The 13,557-nt window shown below is 63.3% G+C and overlaps 1 protein-coding gene across 1 annotated transcript in view; it reads left to right on the top strand.

The window, feature by feature from the left end:
- MLLT1 (myeloid/lymphoid or mixed-lineage leukemia (trithorax homolog, Drosophila); translocated to, 1) overlaps window positions 1-13,557 on the top strand; it is a 68,788-nt gene that overhangs the window by 51,466 nt on the left and 3,765 nt on the right. Inside the window, exons 7-10 of the mRNA XM_011943624.1 lie at window positions 603-728; window positions 4,974-5,531; window positions 9,648-9,735; window positions 11,154-11,262. Coding sequence (XP_011799014.1) covers window positions 603-728; window positions 4,974-5,531; window positions 9,648-9,735; window positions 11,154-11,262 — 881 coding nt within the window. The remainder of the gene's footprint in view (window positions 1-602; window positions 729-4,973; window positions 5,532-9,647; window positions 9,736-11,153; window positions 11,263-13,557) is intronic.

Here is a 13,557-nt window from a genome sequence, read left to right as displayed (position 1 = left end):
CGGGCTCATTCGGGCCTGCTTTGCAGAGAGCCCCCTTGGTAGGCACAGGTCGTCTGCCTCGGTCTCGGCCTCAGCCTGGGTGCTCTTGCCCTGTTCGGGTCAGCTGCCGTCACCGCACACCAAGGACGGCTCATTCCCCTGGGCATGCGGGACCCACTGGAGTTGCACCCGTGTGCACCCCGGGAAGTTGCTCCCTGCCTGTTGCGGGCGTCTGGCTGGCCTCTCACACTTCTTAGCTGTTCCCCCTAAACCTCAGCGTGCAGGTCAGGCTTCGGCCACAGCTGCCTTCTCATGATTCTCAGTGTGCTCCGCAAGTCTTCTTGGGCCAGCCCTCCGGTCCGCTGTTCCCGGAAGGCCGCGTGGCCCCATCTGGGCCCAGCCATCCTGGGACCCTGGGCTTTTCTTCGCTCCCCACCCATGCCTGCTTCATCTGTGTGCTCAGCACCCAGTCCCCAGCAGGGAAGTGCCTGGGACTCTTTCGGGGAAGCGCTGAGGCTCTCCCTTCTCCCTCCTGCAGAGGGAAGCCCCACCACCTTCAGCCCGGCCCGTGTGGCCCCCTGCCCCCTGCCCATCGATAATGACTGTCTCTTCTCTGTCACTAGGTGATGGTAATGCCCGAAGGAGCAGACACGGTGTCCAGGCCCAGTCCCGACTACCCCATGTTACCCACAATTCCACTCTCTGCCTTCTCTGACCCCAAGAAGACCAAACCATCCCACGGCTCCAAGGTTAGTGAGGCGGAAGGCCCAGTCGCATGGTAGCGCCGGGCCCAGCTGTGGTAGGTCTGGCCCCTCCCGGCGCCCTCCCTCCACTGGGCTGGGCCTTCCGTACCTGAACTCGCTCCCTTGGCATCTTCCTCTTTGAGCTCTCTGCACACCCCTCGCTGCGCACTGCCGCTTCCCTAGGATTTCAGGAATAAGCCCATGATCGTGGGCTCTTTGTCCTGTTCATCTTGAGGCCAGAGACCCTGCCTGGTCCTCTCCTGTTCTGCCAAGTGATGGCAGGGTCCCAGGACTGCTCGGCCTGAAGCCCTGAGAGCTTCGCCGACGGCTGTTGGGGCGGCCGCTGGGTGGAGTGTCTGTGTAGGCTGCAGCTGCCCACCTCCTCAACCCTCCTGAGGGCAGCTGGGGCTACTCCTGCCCTTGGCTATGCCAGGCTTTGCATCTCGGGCTATGGCTCACTGCAGAGTTTCGTGGGGGAAGGGCAGGGGAAGCCAGGTGGGCGCCAGCTGAATTCCAGTGTGGAAGAAACCTTTTATGGTCTCATCTCGTCCCGGTCGGTCAGGTGGGTGGCACTCGGCCTTTCTGAGGCTTCTCTCTCTAAACCGTCCCTGAGCGGCAGTTCAAAAGACAAGCTAGAAAGCTCTGTGATGGCATCACAGTGTTCCTTTAACCCCTGAGCACGCCCCAGTCCTCCATAGCCACCCACTCAGCACAGCCGTTCCTGGAGGCTGAGCTGCACGGGCCCTCGGGGCAGCTCCCTGGTGCTCGCCACCCACACGTCTCTCCACTGGTCCTCTCCGTTCTCCTTGCCTCACTTGTCCGCCGGGCCCTGCGTGTGGACCCGGCCATCCCAGGCGGGACAGGCAGGGTTCTCCAGCTGCCTCACAGACTCACCGTCAGCCGCGCGGGAGAAGAACCGCAGCACCCAGGCAGGTCTTTCTGGCTCTTTCCGCAAGGCCAGCAGGTCTTAGAAATCGTCAGACTTGCCAGAGTCTCTGAGTAGGAAACGGAACCCTGGGGCCTCCCCACTCGGCCTCCTGACCTCTCTCCCTGAGCCTCGTGGAGGCTCAATGAAGGAAAGCTCTTGCGGGGGATCTCGGCAGGGTCCCTCTCAGCCACCACAACAGGATTTCTTCTGCACGGGTCACTTCAAGCCACCTAAAAGCCTGCGTAGAAAGGCTGTCCCGGTTGGAGAGGTGCCCTCCCTGGGGCTGGCGGGGCTGGGGCTGCTCGTGGTTTCTCTTGCCAGAGTGTCTTTGAGGCCCCTGGAGCTCCCAGCTGGTGAGTTTATCCACCAGGCTCAGGAGGCCTGTGGGCAGGGTCCTCTGGCTCCACCCTCTCTGTCCCTGGAGACTTCTCCAGCCACCGGGTGGAGAGATGTAGGCGGCATCTGTGGGGAAGAATTGGGCAGCACAGGGTCCTGCCAAGGCACTTGTCTGCTGAGGGCATTCCGAGAAAGCCCCTCTGCGCCAAGCCCTAGCCTGGCGACTGAGCCATCAGCCCCACCGTGGAGCCTTGGACGGCGCAGGCCCGTGCACCAGCCTCTCCCCTGGCCAAGCGCCCTCCGCTGGTCACTGGCTCTGCCTGGGGAGTGAGTGGCCAGGCCGTGCGCCCCGAGCAGAGGGGCCTCCGCAGGGCTCCCTGAGCCCCGAGAGATGGGATAGGTGGGCCTTTTGGGGCCTTGCCCATCAGAATCCCCAGGCTGGGGGACTGCTGGTGAGTGCAGCTGTGGCAGCTTTGGGGGACTCAGTCCTGGGATTTTGTCCCCCCTTCACAGCTCCCACTCAAGAGTGGCGTGGCAGGCAGGAACCACAGCCTCGTAGAGGGGGCAGGACCCTCTCATGGCCTTGCCTGGCATCAGCTGCAGGGAGCTGGGTGTCACCATGTGATGTCAGATACTTGGCCTGGTTGCTCTTTCCCGTGGAGGTTCACAGACAACCTTGCGAACGTGATTTTAATGGCTTCTCACCCTGGAGAGTGCTCATGTTATGCTGAAAATTTAGTGCCTAATTCGAATCACGAGGTCAGGAGATCGAGACCATCCTGGCTAACACGGCGAAACCCCGTCTCTGCTAAAAAATGCAAACAATTAGCCAGGCGTGGTGGCGGGCACCTGTAATCCCAGCTACTTGGGAGGCTGAGGCAGGAGAATGGCATGAACCCGGAAGGCGGAGCTTGCAGTGAGCCGAGCTCGCACCATTGCACTCCTGCCCTACTTGGGAGGCTGAGGCAGGAGAATGGCATGAACCCGGAAGGCGGAGCTTGCAGTGAGCCGAGCTCGCACCATTGCACTCCAGCCTGGGTGACAGTGGGAGACTCCATCTCAAAAAAAAAAAAAATTTAGTGCGTGATTTCAGAACCTGTGGTGTCGGGTGCCCGTGTGCCTGGGTGGGAAGGCTCCTCCTAGCCGGGCAGGCCGATGGCAGTGGCGGCTCGGCTGACCCCAGGCCAGGGGCGCACAGTGGGAACTGTGTTAGGGGCCTCTGGTGTACCTTTGGAGTTTGCTCTCATTCTGCCCTTGGTGGCTGTGACCCCGGCTGAACTCCTGCGGCCCAGCTGGGCGCGTGTCCCCTGCTGGAAGAGGCCAGGTGGCATGTGGCATTCAGTGTCTCACACCTCCCTCCTTGGGGAGTAGCCTGCTGTGGAGCACAGCCCCATTCCACACCCCAGCTTCCAAGAGGACACCCCCCGATAGCCCTGCATGGCCCAGGCCAGCTGGGGAGATTCTGGGGACACTCCCACCGCTCTGAGTGGAAGAGCCAGGCCGAGGCCTCAGCCACTGGTACTGTTCCTGAGCCTTTGACACTCAGCATGGGCTGTGGCTTTGCAAGAAGATGGCCAGCGGCTCTGCCTGCTTTGTGGTTCTTTGCTGGGAGGAGTCTGTCCCTGGACACTCAGGTGCTTTTGAGAGGCCTCTGCCCAGCCTGCCCCTCCCGCATGTCTTTGGGGGAGCTGTGAAGCGTGACCCCCCTCCTCCCTGGTACTCTCACTGCTCCCAGAGCCCCTCCCCGGGGCCTTCAGGGTCTGGCTGCTGCTGGCTTCTGTGCCAGGAGGCCAGGTACGTGATCGTCTGGACAGGCTCTGGGGCCGCCGTGCACCTGCTGGCCGCTGCTCCTTTCCTAGCAAGGGTGGAGTCCCAGGCGGCTGACGGCAGAGAAGGCTGCTCAGTGCTCCTGGGTGCGTGGGGTGATACAGGGTCTCCGTAGGGAAGGTGAAGGCGTGGCTCCCGCTGCGGGGGGTGTTGGCAGTGTGCCTGTCGGACGGGGTGTAGGGCAGAAACATAGAGCATACAAGCAGCAGCGCCCAGGCCAGCCGCGGGCTGTGCCGACTCAGCCGCCATGCTGGCAGCCCCCACACTGCATGCTGGATTGAGGTGGTAGCCTTGCCCTTCCTCAGGGAAGCAGACACAGGTGGCTGGAGTTTTCTGCCCAAGTCCTGCAGTGTGCAGGTCACAGAGCTGAGCTCAACCCTGGGCCTGTGTCCTGCTCTCTGCCATCATCTTACCTCTCATGCGATCAGCCCCCGAGTCCAGCTCCACCCTAAACCCCTGGGTTTCTGAGGCCGAGACCTAGGAATGTCCTCAGTGTTTTAGGAAAGCGACCCAGGCGGTTTCCCTTCCGAGAAGCCCGGGAGCTTGCTCTGTGCGGTACCTGGGACTCAGTGGGACTCAACAGTTGGCTCCCCGAAGCCAGGCCCGAGCTGGTTGGACCCTAGGGGTGTGGAGTCCTGGAGAGAGGGGCCAGCGGGGCTCAGAAAGGAAGGCCTTGAGTGACTGAGCAGGAAGCACTGAGCTTCCCGCACGTAGCGTGAATGCTGGGCGACGGAGGCTGAGATGAGGGCCAGGGCTGCCTCCAGTGCCCACCAGCACCCCGCAGTGCCAGCAGGGCCTCTGACTTTCCCGGGCCCAGCTGTGAGGTGTTAGCGTGGCGGGTGCGGGTGAAGTGGCCATGCTCTGCCTGACTCACCCTGTGCTCTTCTTGAATCCCTCAGGGAATGTCAGTTCAATTCAGAGGGGAAGCTTAGCCTGCCGCCGCCGGGGACCAGCTGACACTTCCTAGTAGTTTAGAGGGAGAACTCCATTTAAAACTCTCACCTGCTGCCTTACCTTTTTGCTTTATGGAAGAGTTTCTCTAGCTGAGGCTGAATCAGGTGGATTATGCTTTGTAGGGGTCAGGGGTGGTGGAGCAGGGCGCCCCGCAGTGCCATGTGACCTTGTCTCTCCCCTTGCCCTCCCTGCTCTGGGCCTTGCAGGACGCCAACAAGGAGAGCAGCAAGGCCTCCAAGCCACACAAGGTGACCAAGGAGCACCGGGAGCGGCCCCGCAAAGACTCCGAGAGCAAGAGCTCCTCCAAGGAGCTGGAGCGTGAGCAGGCCAAGAGCTCCAAGGACACCTCGCGGAAGCTGGGCGAGGGCCGGCTGCCCAAGGAGGAGAAAGCGCCACCGCCCAAGGCTGCCTTCAAGGAGCCCAAGATGGCCCTGAAAGAGACCAAGCTGGAGAGCACGTCCCCCAAGGGTGGGCCCCCGCCCCCGCCCCCACCCCCACCCCGGGCTTCCAGCAAGCGGCCGGCCACCGCCGACTCGCCAAAGCCCAGCGCCAAGAAGCAGAAGAAGAGCAGCTCGAAGGGGTCCCGGAGTGCTCCAGGCACCTCGCCCCGCACCTCTTCCTCCTTCTCGGACAAGAAGCCGGCCAAGGACAAGAGCAGCACCAGAGGGGAGAAGGTGAAGGCCGAGAGTGAGCCCCGGGAGGCCAAAAAGGCCCTGGAGGTGGAGGAGTCCAACTCAGAGGATGAGGCCTCCTTCAAGTCCGAGGTGAGTGAGTGCCGGGGCAGGGCAGCGAGGTGTGGGCAGTGTGGTGGGACCTCCTTCTGGAACAGTGGAAGGAGGTGGGATCTGAGCCCGGACCTCAGGTCTCACCAGCCGCTCCTCCCTCTGGCTCCTTGTAACCTGGGGCCTCCACACCTCACTAGGCCTCTGTTTCCCCATCTGTCAGGTGATAAAAGTCTGCCTCATGAGGAGACCCTCCTTGCCTCCTAGGTGGCGTTTGTGGGTGGTTCTGGTAAAGCATGATGGCATGGTCCCGAGGTTCTGAGCTCCCCTCCTCCAGCAGCTCCCTGCACGGGTGTGGGTCTTGGCCGCCCTGGTGCCAGTGGGCAAGCATGTCTCACAATTGCTCTGACCATGGTGCCACGGTCAGCCCAGCCTGGAGCTTGCTCCCTCTGCTAATAGGGCATCTGGGAGACTCACCCTTGTCTGGAGGGTTAATGATGAGGACATCAGACAGCCCCTAGCCATGAGGAGCAATTGGGCCGTGCCCGGCTCCCTTGTTAGGTGGCTGGTGGGGTCAAGAGCATCCCTCCCGCCCACACCCATCACGTACGGCTGTGACCTGGAGATGTTCACATCTGTCCCCATCGGTGTCTGAGCTTGGAACAAGGACCCCTCTCAGGGACCGGCCTTGTCACCATGAGAGGCTGCGGGCTTGTCCCACAGCACTGCATCCGGACATTCTCAGAGGACTGCATCAGACATGACTTGAGCCACAAGAGCCAGTAATCACCTCATGGTCTTGTGGCCAGACCCTGTTTGGGGCCTGGGATGGCAGTGGTGTCTTCCAGCGCCATCATCTGGCACTTGGCGTTCAGACAACAGACACTGGGCCAGGCGAAAATGAACGGATGGATGGATGAGGGTTGGGCCTCTCACCTCCATTGCCAGCCCCAGCCCTCAGGGGCCTTTTGTGGGTTTGGCTTGCCCTCAAGGGGAAGCTTTGCCTCAGGGTTGCTGAGGCTTTGAAAAGCCGCTGGGGCTTTGAACGCAGGTCCCAGCCACAAAGCCAGAGGGGGTTATGTGGGCAGCGCTGATTGCCCCCAGGGCCCTCATGGAGGTGTCAGGGCTAGCTGGGGGTGATGGTCCAGCCTCTGGGTGACAGTGCATCCTGGCTCATAGACACACATGGGCTGGCAAGGCTAAGTGCCCAGTGTTCCCCATGGCTTGGCCCTGGCTGAAGACAGCACCATCTGCTATGACCCTGAGGTGGTGGGGGGGCCGTTGCCACCTCCCAGAAGTCCCGGGCCGTCTTAGTAGCCCTCTCAGCTGTGGGAGGGCCTGGTGGTGCCTGCTGGGCACCAAGCCTGCCCCCTTCTCTGCCTGGGCAGCAACCACAGCCCTGGGCAGGCGCTTGTCCCCTCCCTTCTATCCCAGGGTCAAGGATAGGTACTGGGTGACATGCAGTTCCAGGCCAGGCATCTCCAGCCGAGGCGTTCTGGCAGCCGGGGCTGGGTGTGCAGCATGCTGGGCAGCGTCAAGGTGGCTCCATGGCCCGCTCCGCTCTGCTCACCCAGCCTGGCCCCCAGCAGTGAGTGGCTTGGCTCCTGGCTCCCGCCACCAGTGTTGTAAAACAGCTGGAATATTTTGTGGGGAGCTTCCTGCCACCTGGGACACTGCTGCTCAGAGTGGCTGGGTGGCCTTGAGGCTGGAGTTGCTGGCAGAGGCTTTGGGACTTCCTCCTGGCTGAAGAAGAGCGTCCCGCGTGCTGAGAGGCTTCTGAGCAATGTGGCTTAGCACCCCGAGGTCTGTGCGGGAGTGAGACCCAGGCCCCAACAGCACAGAGTCCCTGACGCCTCCCCCCGGGGGCTTCGCCGAAGCCCAGGCTGCTATGGTGAAAAAGCACGTTGGCCTTCCAGACCACCGGCCCCTCGGCTTCCTCTTGGCGGTCTTGGGCCGCCCCTCCTGGAGGCTGTGTGTGGCTGTGCTACCAGAACCGGCCATCGGAGGAGTCTGCCCCAGCTGGGGTCCGGCCCACGCCCACCCTCGTAGGGCAGCTCTTTGGGCCGAGTCCCCAGGCTGAGCTCCCGTATCCTCCAGCTGCTGCCTTGGGGTCTCCCTGGCCCTTGGGGATCTGGAGTCGGTCGGTACCGCCTACCCTCAGGCCAGTCGTGGACCCGGTCTGCTCCGCCCTCCCTCTAAGCCCTGGGCGTGCTCCGGTGGCCCTTCTGACCACACCACCTCAGGGCTCTTCTGGCTGAGACCATTTCTGGATTCTTTTCCTCGCTGCCCCTTGGATTTGGGTGGAAGGAAAGGGGGTGCATGTTACCGACCGGCTTTCCTCTGTCTGGCACGGCGCCAGGACTCCTGGCCCAGGCACGCTTAGGAGGCCTCTCGGGGCTCTGGACCCTCCCCGCTTCCATCCCTGCTGACCTTGCACAGCCTCCTTTGGTCGCCTGAACTGCGCCGCCTGCCCCACCCTTAGTGAGAAAGCGCGTGGGATATGGGACCGGGACCTTGGATACTTCCCCAGTCCACCTGCCTCCAGGTTGGTGCGCACCCCTCTGCCCCAGGGGTTCCATCCGGAGGTCAAGGGAGGACGAGCCTTGGTCTCTGTGTGTAGGCAGCTGGCAGTACTGGGAAAACTGAGGCACTGAGAAAAATGGGATAGCCTTGGTCTGAGTAGCAAGGCCTGCTGGTCAGAAGGCTGGGGTTCAATAGGCCATCTCTCAGTCACCTCTTACTCACCCCTGGCCCCCGAGAACAGAAGTCCAGGCTGTGCATCACACAGCTCCAGGGAGGCCCAGCCAGGGGGGTCCTGGATGCTCTGGGGTATGTGTTCGGGACTCAGGTGGCCTGAGTGGGCAGTGACTGATGGGCACCACGGCGGGCTTGTGCTGGTGGGAAGGGGCACTGGCAGGGGCTAGTTTGAGGGGCAGGAGGGGGCTGGGGTGGGCTGCAGTAAACCCTTGGAAAGAGAGACCCCTTTTCCCTCTCAGGCAAGGGTGAGTCTGGACCTGCTGCATGGGGAGGCCTTGGGCCTTCGTGGGGCCCCTCATCCACATGCCGGGGGAGGGGCCGAGGGGCCCCCAGGCACTCAAGGTCCTGAGTCCCACTGGCTCAGCACCTCAGCACTCCTTTCGCAGCTTCCCTTGCATGGCTGGCGGCTGCAGCAGCCCCTGCCAGAATCCAGCAGACCAGCTGCCTCCTCTTGATGGAGGGAGGACCCTGGAGAGGACTGGTCTGAGGGGCTCAAGTCACCTAGTTCCACCAGATGGGCCCCCAAGGTGAGGGGGCTGCCCTGGGCCCGCTGCGTCCCCTGGCACACCCCTTGGGATGAGCCCATTGGCAGAAATGTGGGCCTGGAACAGTGGGCCCCTCCCCGTGCAGGTATCTGCAGTGCCTGACTCCCGTCCACCCAGGAGCTGAACCTCTGCCCCATAACCGCCTGCCCCGCACTGCCACCCTCTGCCCTGGCATCGCACCCCTTGTGTCCTTGTTGTGGCTTTTTACTGCCCCCTGGTGGCTGAGCCTGGAAGGACGGCTGCAGGAGGAGGAGGCAGATCGGGCCAGGCTTACCCATGGCTTCTGTCCCTTGTGCACACACGCTCCTCAGTGTCTCGGGCAGCTGGTGGTAGGAGCAGCACATGGGTGGGGAGATGGAGCTCTCTGCCACCCCTGAGCCCCAGGACAGCGCTGGGTCAGAACAAGAAGTGTCTACACCCAGCTTTCCTGTTCCAGACCTTTTTGCGACACCAGTCAATGCCTGCCCTCTTGGAGGAAGGCAAGGCCCACCCACCTGTGGGACTTCAGGCCCCTGCCCCAGCCTCCCTCCCAGTCCCTTGTGCACCTGCCTGGGTAGACAGGAGAGCCCACGTGGTCTGCAAGATCTCCTGGCGCTACGGGAAACCCAGACACCCCTCAGTGGGAAGAATCCAGGGGAGTCCTAGGGCTGGCGTGGGAGGCTGTAGGCATCACATGGCCTGGGTGCTGGCTCCCTAGTGCGTTCTCAGTGGCACACCTGGGTACCCTTGGAACCCTGGGGGTGTCTGGGGGAGACCCACTCAGCATAGCCACTGCCAGAGGGGCCCCCTTTGTCTCTGCTAAAAGGTGACAGCTCTCCCTCTCTCCCCTCTGTGCCTGCCCTGCCATTGGGTGAAGTCTGCCCAGTCAAGCCCATCCAACTCCAGCTCCAGCTCAGACTCCAGCTCAGACTCGGACTTCGAGCCATCTCAGAACCACAGCCAAGGTGTGTACAGAGAGCAGCCAGGGGGCATGGATGGGGCCGGGGAGGGCCTGGAGCTCAGGCCGCATGCGCATTCCTCAGTGTCCGCTGCCTGCACAGGGTGGGTCCCACAGATCTGTACGTGGAGGGTTTTGGTGGCTTGGGAGAGTCTGTATTTAAAAGCAAAGCAGGAACAGGTAACCAGATCTACAGCCAGGCCTGGGGCACTGCCCCTTGTGGTGGCTGTTGGCATGCACCCCGTGCCTGGAGCCAGGCTGGTGAGGGGCTTCTGGTGAGGGCCCTGCCCATGGCCAGAACCCTCCCTGTGCTGCTGGGGACCACGGACAGGCGGCATCACCTCCTCTGCCCATCCCGCCCGCTCCCCAGGGCCACCGAGGCGCTGGCTGCCTGTGGACGGCCGGGGTCTCCTGCTGCCGGAGTGTTTGGCGTGCTCTCTCCCTGTCCAGGCAGGCCACCCTGAGTAGGGAAGGCTTTTTGGCGAAAGGACATAGGCCTGCCCCAGAGTGGGGAGGGTCCTGGAGACCAGGCAGCCTGCAGGACACAGCGGGAGGGCTGCCCTGAGCCCCGAGCCCCAGCCCAGACCGCAGCACCCACTCCCAGGCCAGAAGCGTTTCCACTCCTGGATTGGAACAGGAGCCTCCTTCCCCCTTGGCCTGGAATCCTTTGCAGGGGGGCTGGGGGAGAGGAGTGTACGGGGTTGTGGAGGGAGCCTGGCCTGGAATTCAGCCGTGCAGTTGCCGAGGGGGCTGGGGGATGGGGCCCTTGAAGCCCACACTCGCTCCAAGTGTTCTTATCTGCCGGGAAGGGAGGGGCTACTGAGGCGGGTCATGTGACTAGGGTAATTGAGGGCTTTGTGTCCCTCTGTTGCCTTGGTAACAGGAATATAAACCAAGATGCCGTCTGTAGGGGACTGGAACCGTGTGCCTCTGGAGAAAGGGGAGGACGGTGGACTGGGAGCAGCAGAGGGGATTACCGGGGGGGTGGGCAGGCCGGCGTAGGGCGCAGGCAGAGAGATCTGTGGCCCCAGGCCCAGCTTCCGAGCCGGGCTGTGGCTCCCTCGCCCTCCCTGGGCTCTCGGCAGAGCTTCCGATCTCTGTGCCCTGAGCAGAGGAGGGGTTCTCCTCCGGCTGCAGCAATGGAGGGGCCCTGCGCGCCCACTGCCGGCCAGGCCCCTGAGGCCTGCGAGCAGGGCCAGGAAGGTAGGGAGGGATGGGGGAGCCAGGGGGCTCTTGGGGAAGGGGGTGGCTGCCGGTGTGGGGGCAGTTCTTGGAGATGGTCACAGGGACCCCCAGGTGGGCTGGCGTGTGCATCTGGGGGTCACCAGTGTCAAGAAGGTCTGCGTGGCCTCATGGGCGAGGGACCCTGGAGGCTCAGCGGAGCCCTGCCCTTGTCTCCCCTCCCTCCCCGCCCCGCCTCCCCAGGACCCCTGCGCTCCATGGTGGAGGACCTGCAGTCCGAGGAGTCCGACGAGGATGACTCTTCGTCAGGCGAGGAGGCTGCCGGCAAGGCCAACCCGGGGAGGGACTCCAGGTGACTGCCCGGCGGGAGCCAGTGGGCAGAGGCGGCCACCTGGGGCGCCTCTGGCTGGGTCTGCAGTGATTGTGGGGCTGGAGGTGGGGTTGGGACTGGAGGGTCCCCTGGGAGGGCCAAAGCGAGGATCCATCCCCAGGTGGCCTCAGTCCAGCCTGGGCCTTGGGGTGGGCCTGGGGCTGTGTGTCCTCTCCTGGTCCCTGAGGCTGAGGGCCTCAAGGGCTGCCCCCATCTGGGGCCTTGGGTGTCGTCCCTCCTCGTGGTCGCCGGCAGGTGTAGGCTATCTGGCAGGGAGGGGTGCAGGAGGGAGCCCTGGCTGGAGGTGGGGGGAGGGGAGCAGGCCTGTTGCTCTGCTCTCGGGCCAGGAGACTCCCAGTCCTTTCCCACCTGCCTTACCTGGGTGAGGATCCATGGAGAGCCCCGTCCTGGGACAGTGGACACCCAGTGTGGGAGCAGCTTTGGCTGCCTGTGGCCTTTTCCCCGAGAGGCACAGCGGTGCCGAGCGCATCCTTGGGGTATGCAGGACCCTTGGTGTGACCCCACCTGGGAGAGCTCCGCGCGCTCGGCCTCCAGCCCAGTGACAGCAGAGAACGTGCAGGCATTGGCCCCGGGCACACAGGTTTCAGTGGGCAGGGGCCCAGGCTTTTCCAAAGCTGTAGCAGAGCCGGCAGTCAGCCCCTCCTCCTGTGAGGCTGAGGCCTCCAGGCCTCAGTGGCTTCTATTGAAGACAGGGCTGGTTATCAGCCTGCACTCAGCAAGGTGCATGGGAGCCTCACCGGCGCCTGCAGATGTCTGTTGTTCACTAAAGCCACCTTCCCGCAGGCTGGGCGGCAGGTCCTGGTTGGTCCTCCATGTGCAGCCAGAGGCACATGGCGGGATTCCCGCCCACCGCAGACAGAGCAGGAGCAGTGGCTCACTGCAGGGGAGCTGCCGGTGGGAGGTCCAGCCCGCGACTCTGACAGGGACTTAGCCTCTAGACACGAGGAGGGCTGTGGCGTCCCCAGGACAGGACCTGGAAGCAGGCTTCCGCCTTGTTCAGTGACATTCAGGGTAGATTCTGCTTGCGCCAAGAGCCATGAGCGCAGAGAGGCTGACATAGGGTCCGGTTCTAAAGGGGCCGGCAGGCACGGCACAGGGACCGAGCCGCACACGAGGTGCCTTTTGATTCCTCCTGGAACGTTTGTGTGTTTGTGTGGGCCCTGGGTGAGGACTTGCCGCCCTTGTCCCTGCATTGTTGGGGCAGGGAGCGCACAGGCCGCACCGTCGGAGCTTCCGCACACCCTGGTCTGCTGCCTGGGAAGCCCAGTCTGCAGCGGTTCCCAGCCGTCATCCCAGTCACCTGTGGGATGCGGGGCAGAGGCCGGCAGGAGCGCAGGCAGGGGCGTCGCCTGGGCAACGTGAGCCAGACCTGGAGCCGCCAGAGTCGGGAGGCAGCTGCAGAGAGTGGCCCCAGCCTGAGGCCACTGAGGGGCAAGTTTAAGAGCTGGACGGAGCCTGCGCCGGGGCAGGAGCAGGCCAGGAACAGGGGCAATGGCTGTGCTGCACAGCAGGGAGTCCAGTGCACTCGAGGCGCTTCTTTCACCTTGTTCGCTGGGAGGCCTGGGGTTTGCTGTGTTTTAAACGTGTTATGAAGTGCTAGTTGTCAGGGGCCCCTCTCACTGGATCAAGCCCAAAATATCCTTGGCAGAGCAGGACCCCAGGCACGCATAGTGAGAGAAAAATGGGCCCAGGCTGTGTGTGTGGTCATGGCAGCCTCCTTTCACAGATGGGGAAACTGAGGCAGAGCTCCCCAGGGTGGGGGAGGTTGAGAGCTTGGGCCTCTCCCCACCACCAGATACTCGTGTTTAGGGCCACACCCTCTAGGGTCGGGGGCCGCTGTAACGGATGGAGGCCTGCCGTCCAGAGCACACCAGGGTCAGGCGGCCGCGGGAGCATCAGAGGGGCGGGCGGCCATGGAAGCCCCAGGGCAGTGCTGGGAGAAGCCGGCAGGTTTTTCAGCAGGCAGCTCCTCCTCCCCTTGTTAAAGCCACAGAACCAAGTCAGAGGACCACAGCCCAGGAAGCCCCATCTGGCTGGGGGACTCTGTGCCCCGGGTGTCCCGGGCCGGCTCGGGCAGCCCCCAAAGGGCCTCTGGGTGGCCTGGTTTTCTTGGGGTGCTTTCCTTTTGGTGGTCACACACACAGTATTTTTTTTTTTAAGTTGAGGTTCCTGCCCAGAGCTGAACGGAGCTGTCGGGGGTGTGTGGGCTCAGGCACCGACTCTGTGCGGGGACAGGGGCTTGAGCCTGGGGGCGGG

This window comes from Colobus angolensis, unplaced genomic scaffold (genome assembly GCF_000951035.1).
Source record: "Colobus angolensis palliatus isolate OR3802 unplaced genomic scaffold, Cang.pa_1.0 Scaffold22, whole genome shotgun sequence".
Classification (NCBI taxonomy): Eukaryota; Metazoa; Chordata; class Mammalia; order Primates; family Cercopithecidae; genus Colobus; species Colobus angolensis.
This window is presented reverse-complemented; position numbering and strand designations above follow the sequence as displayed.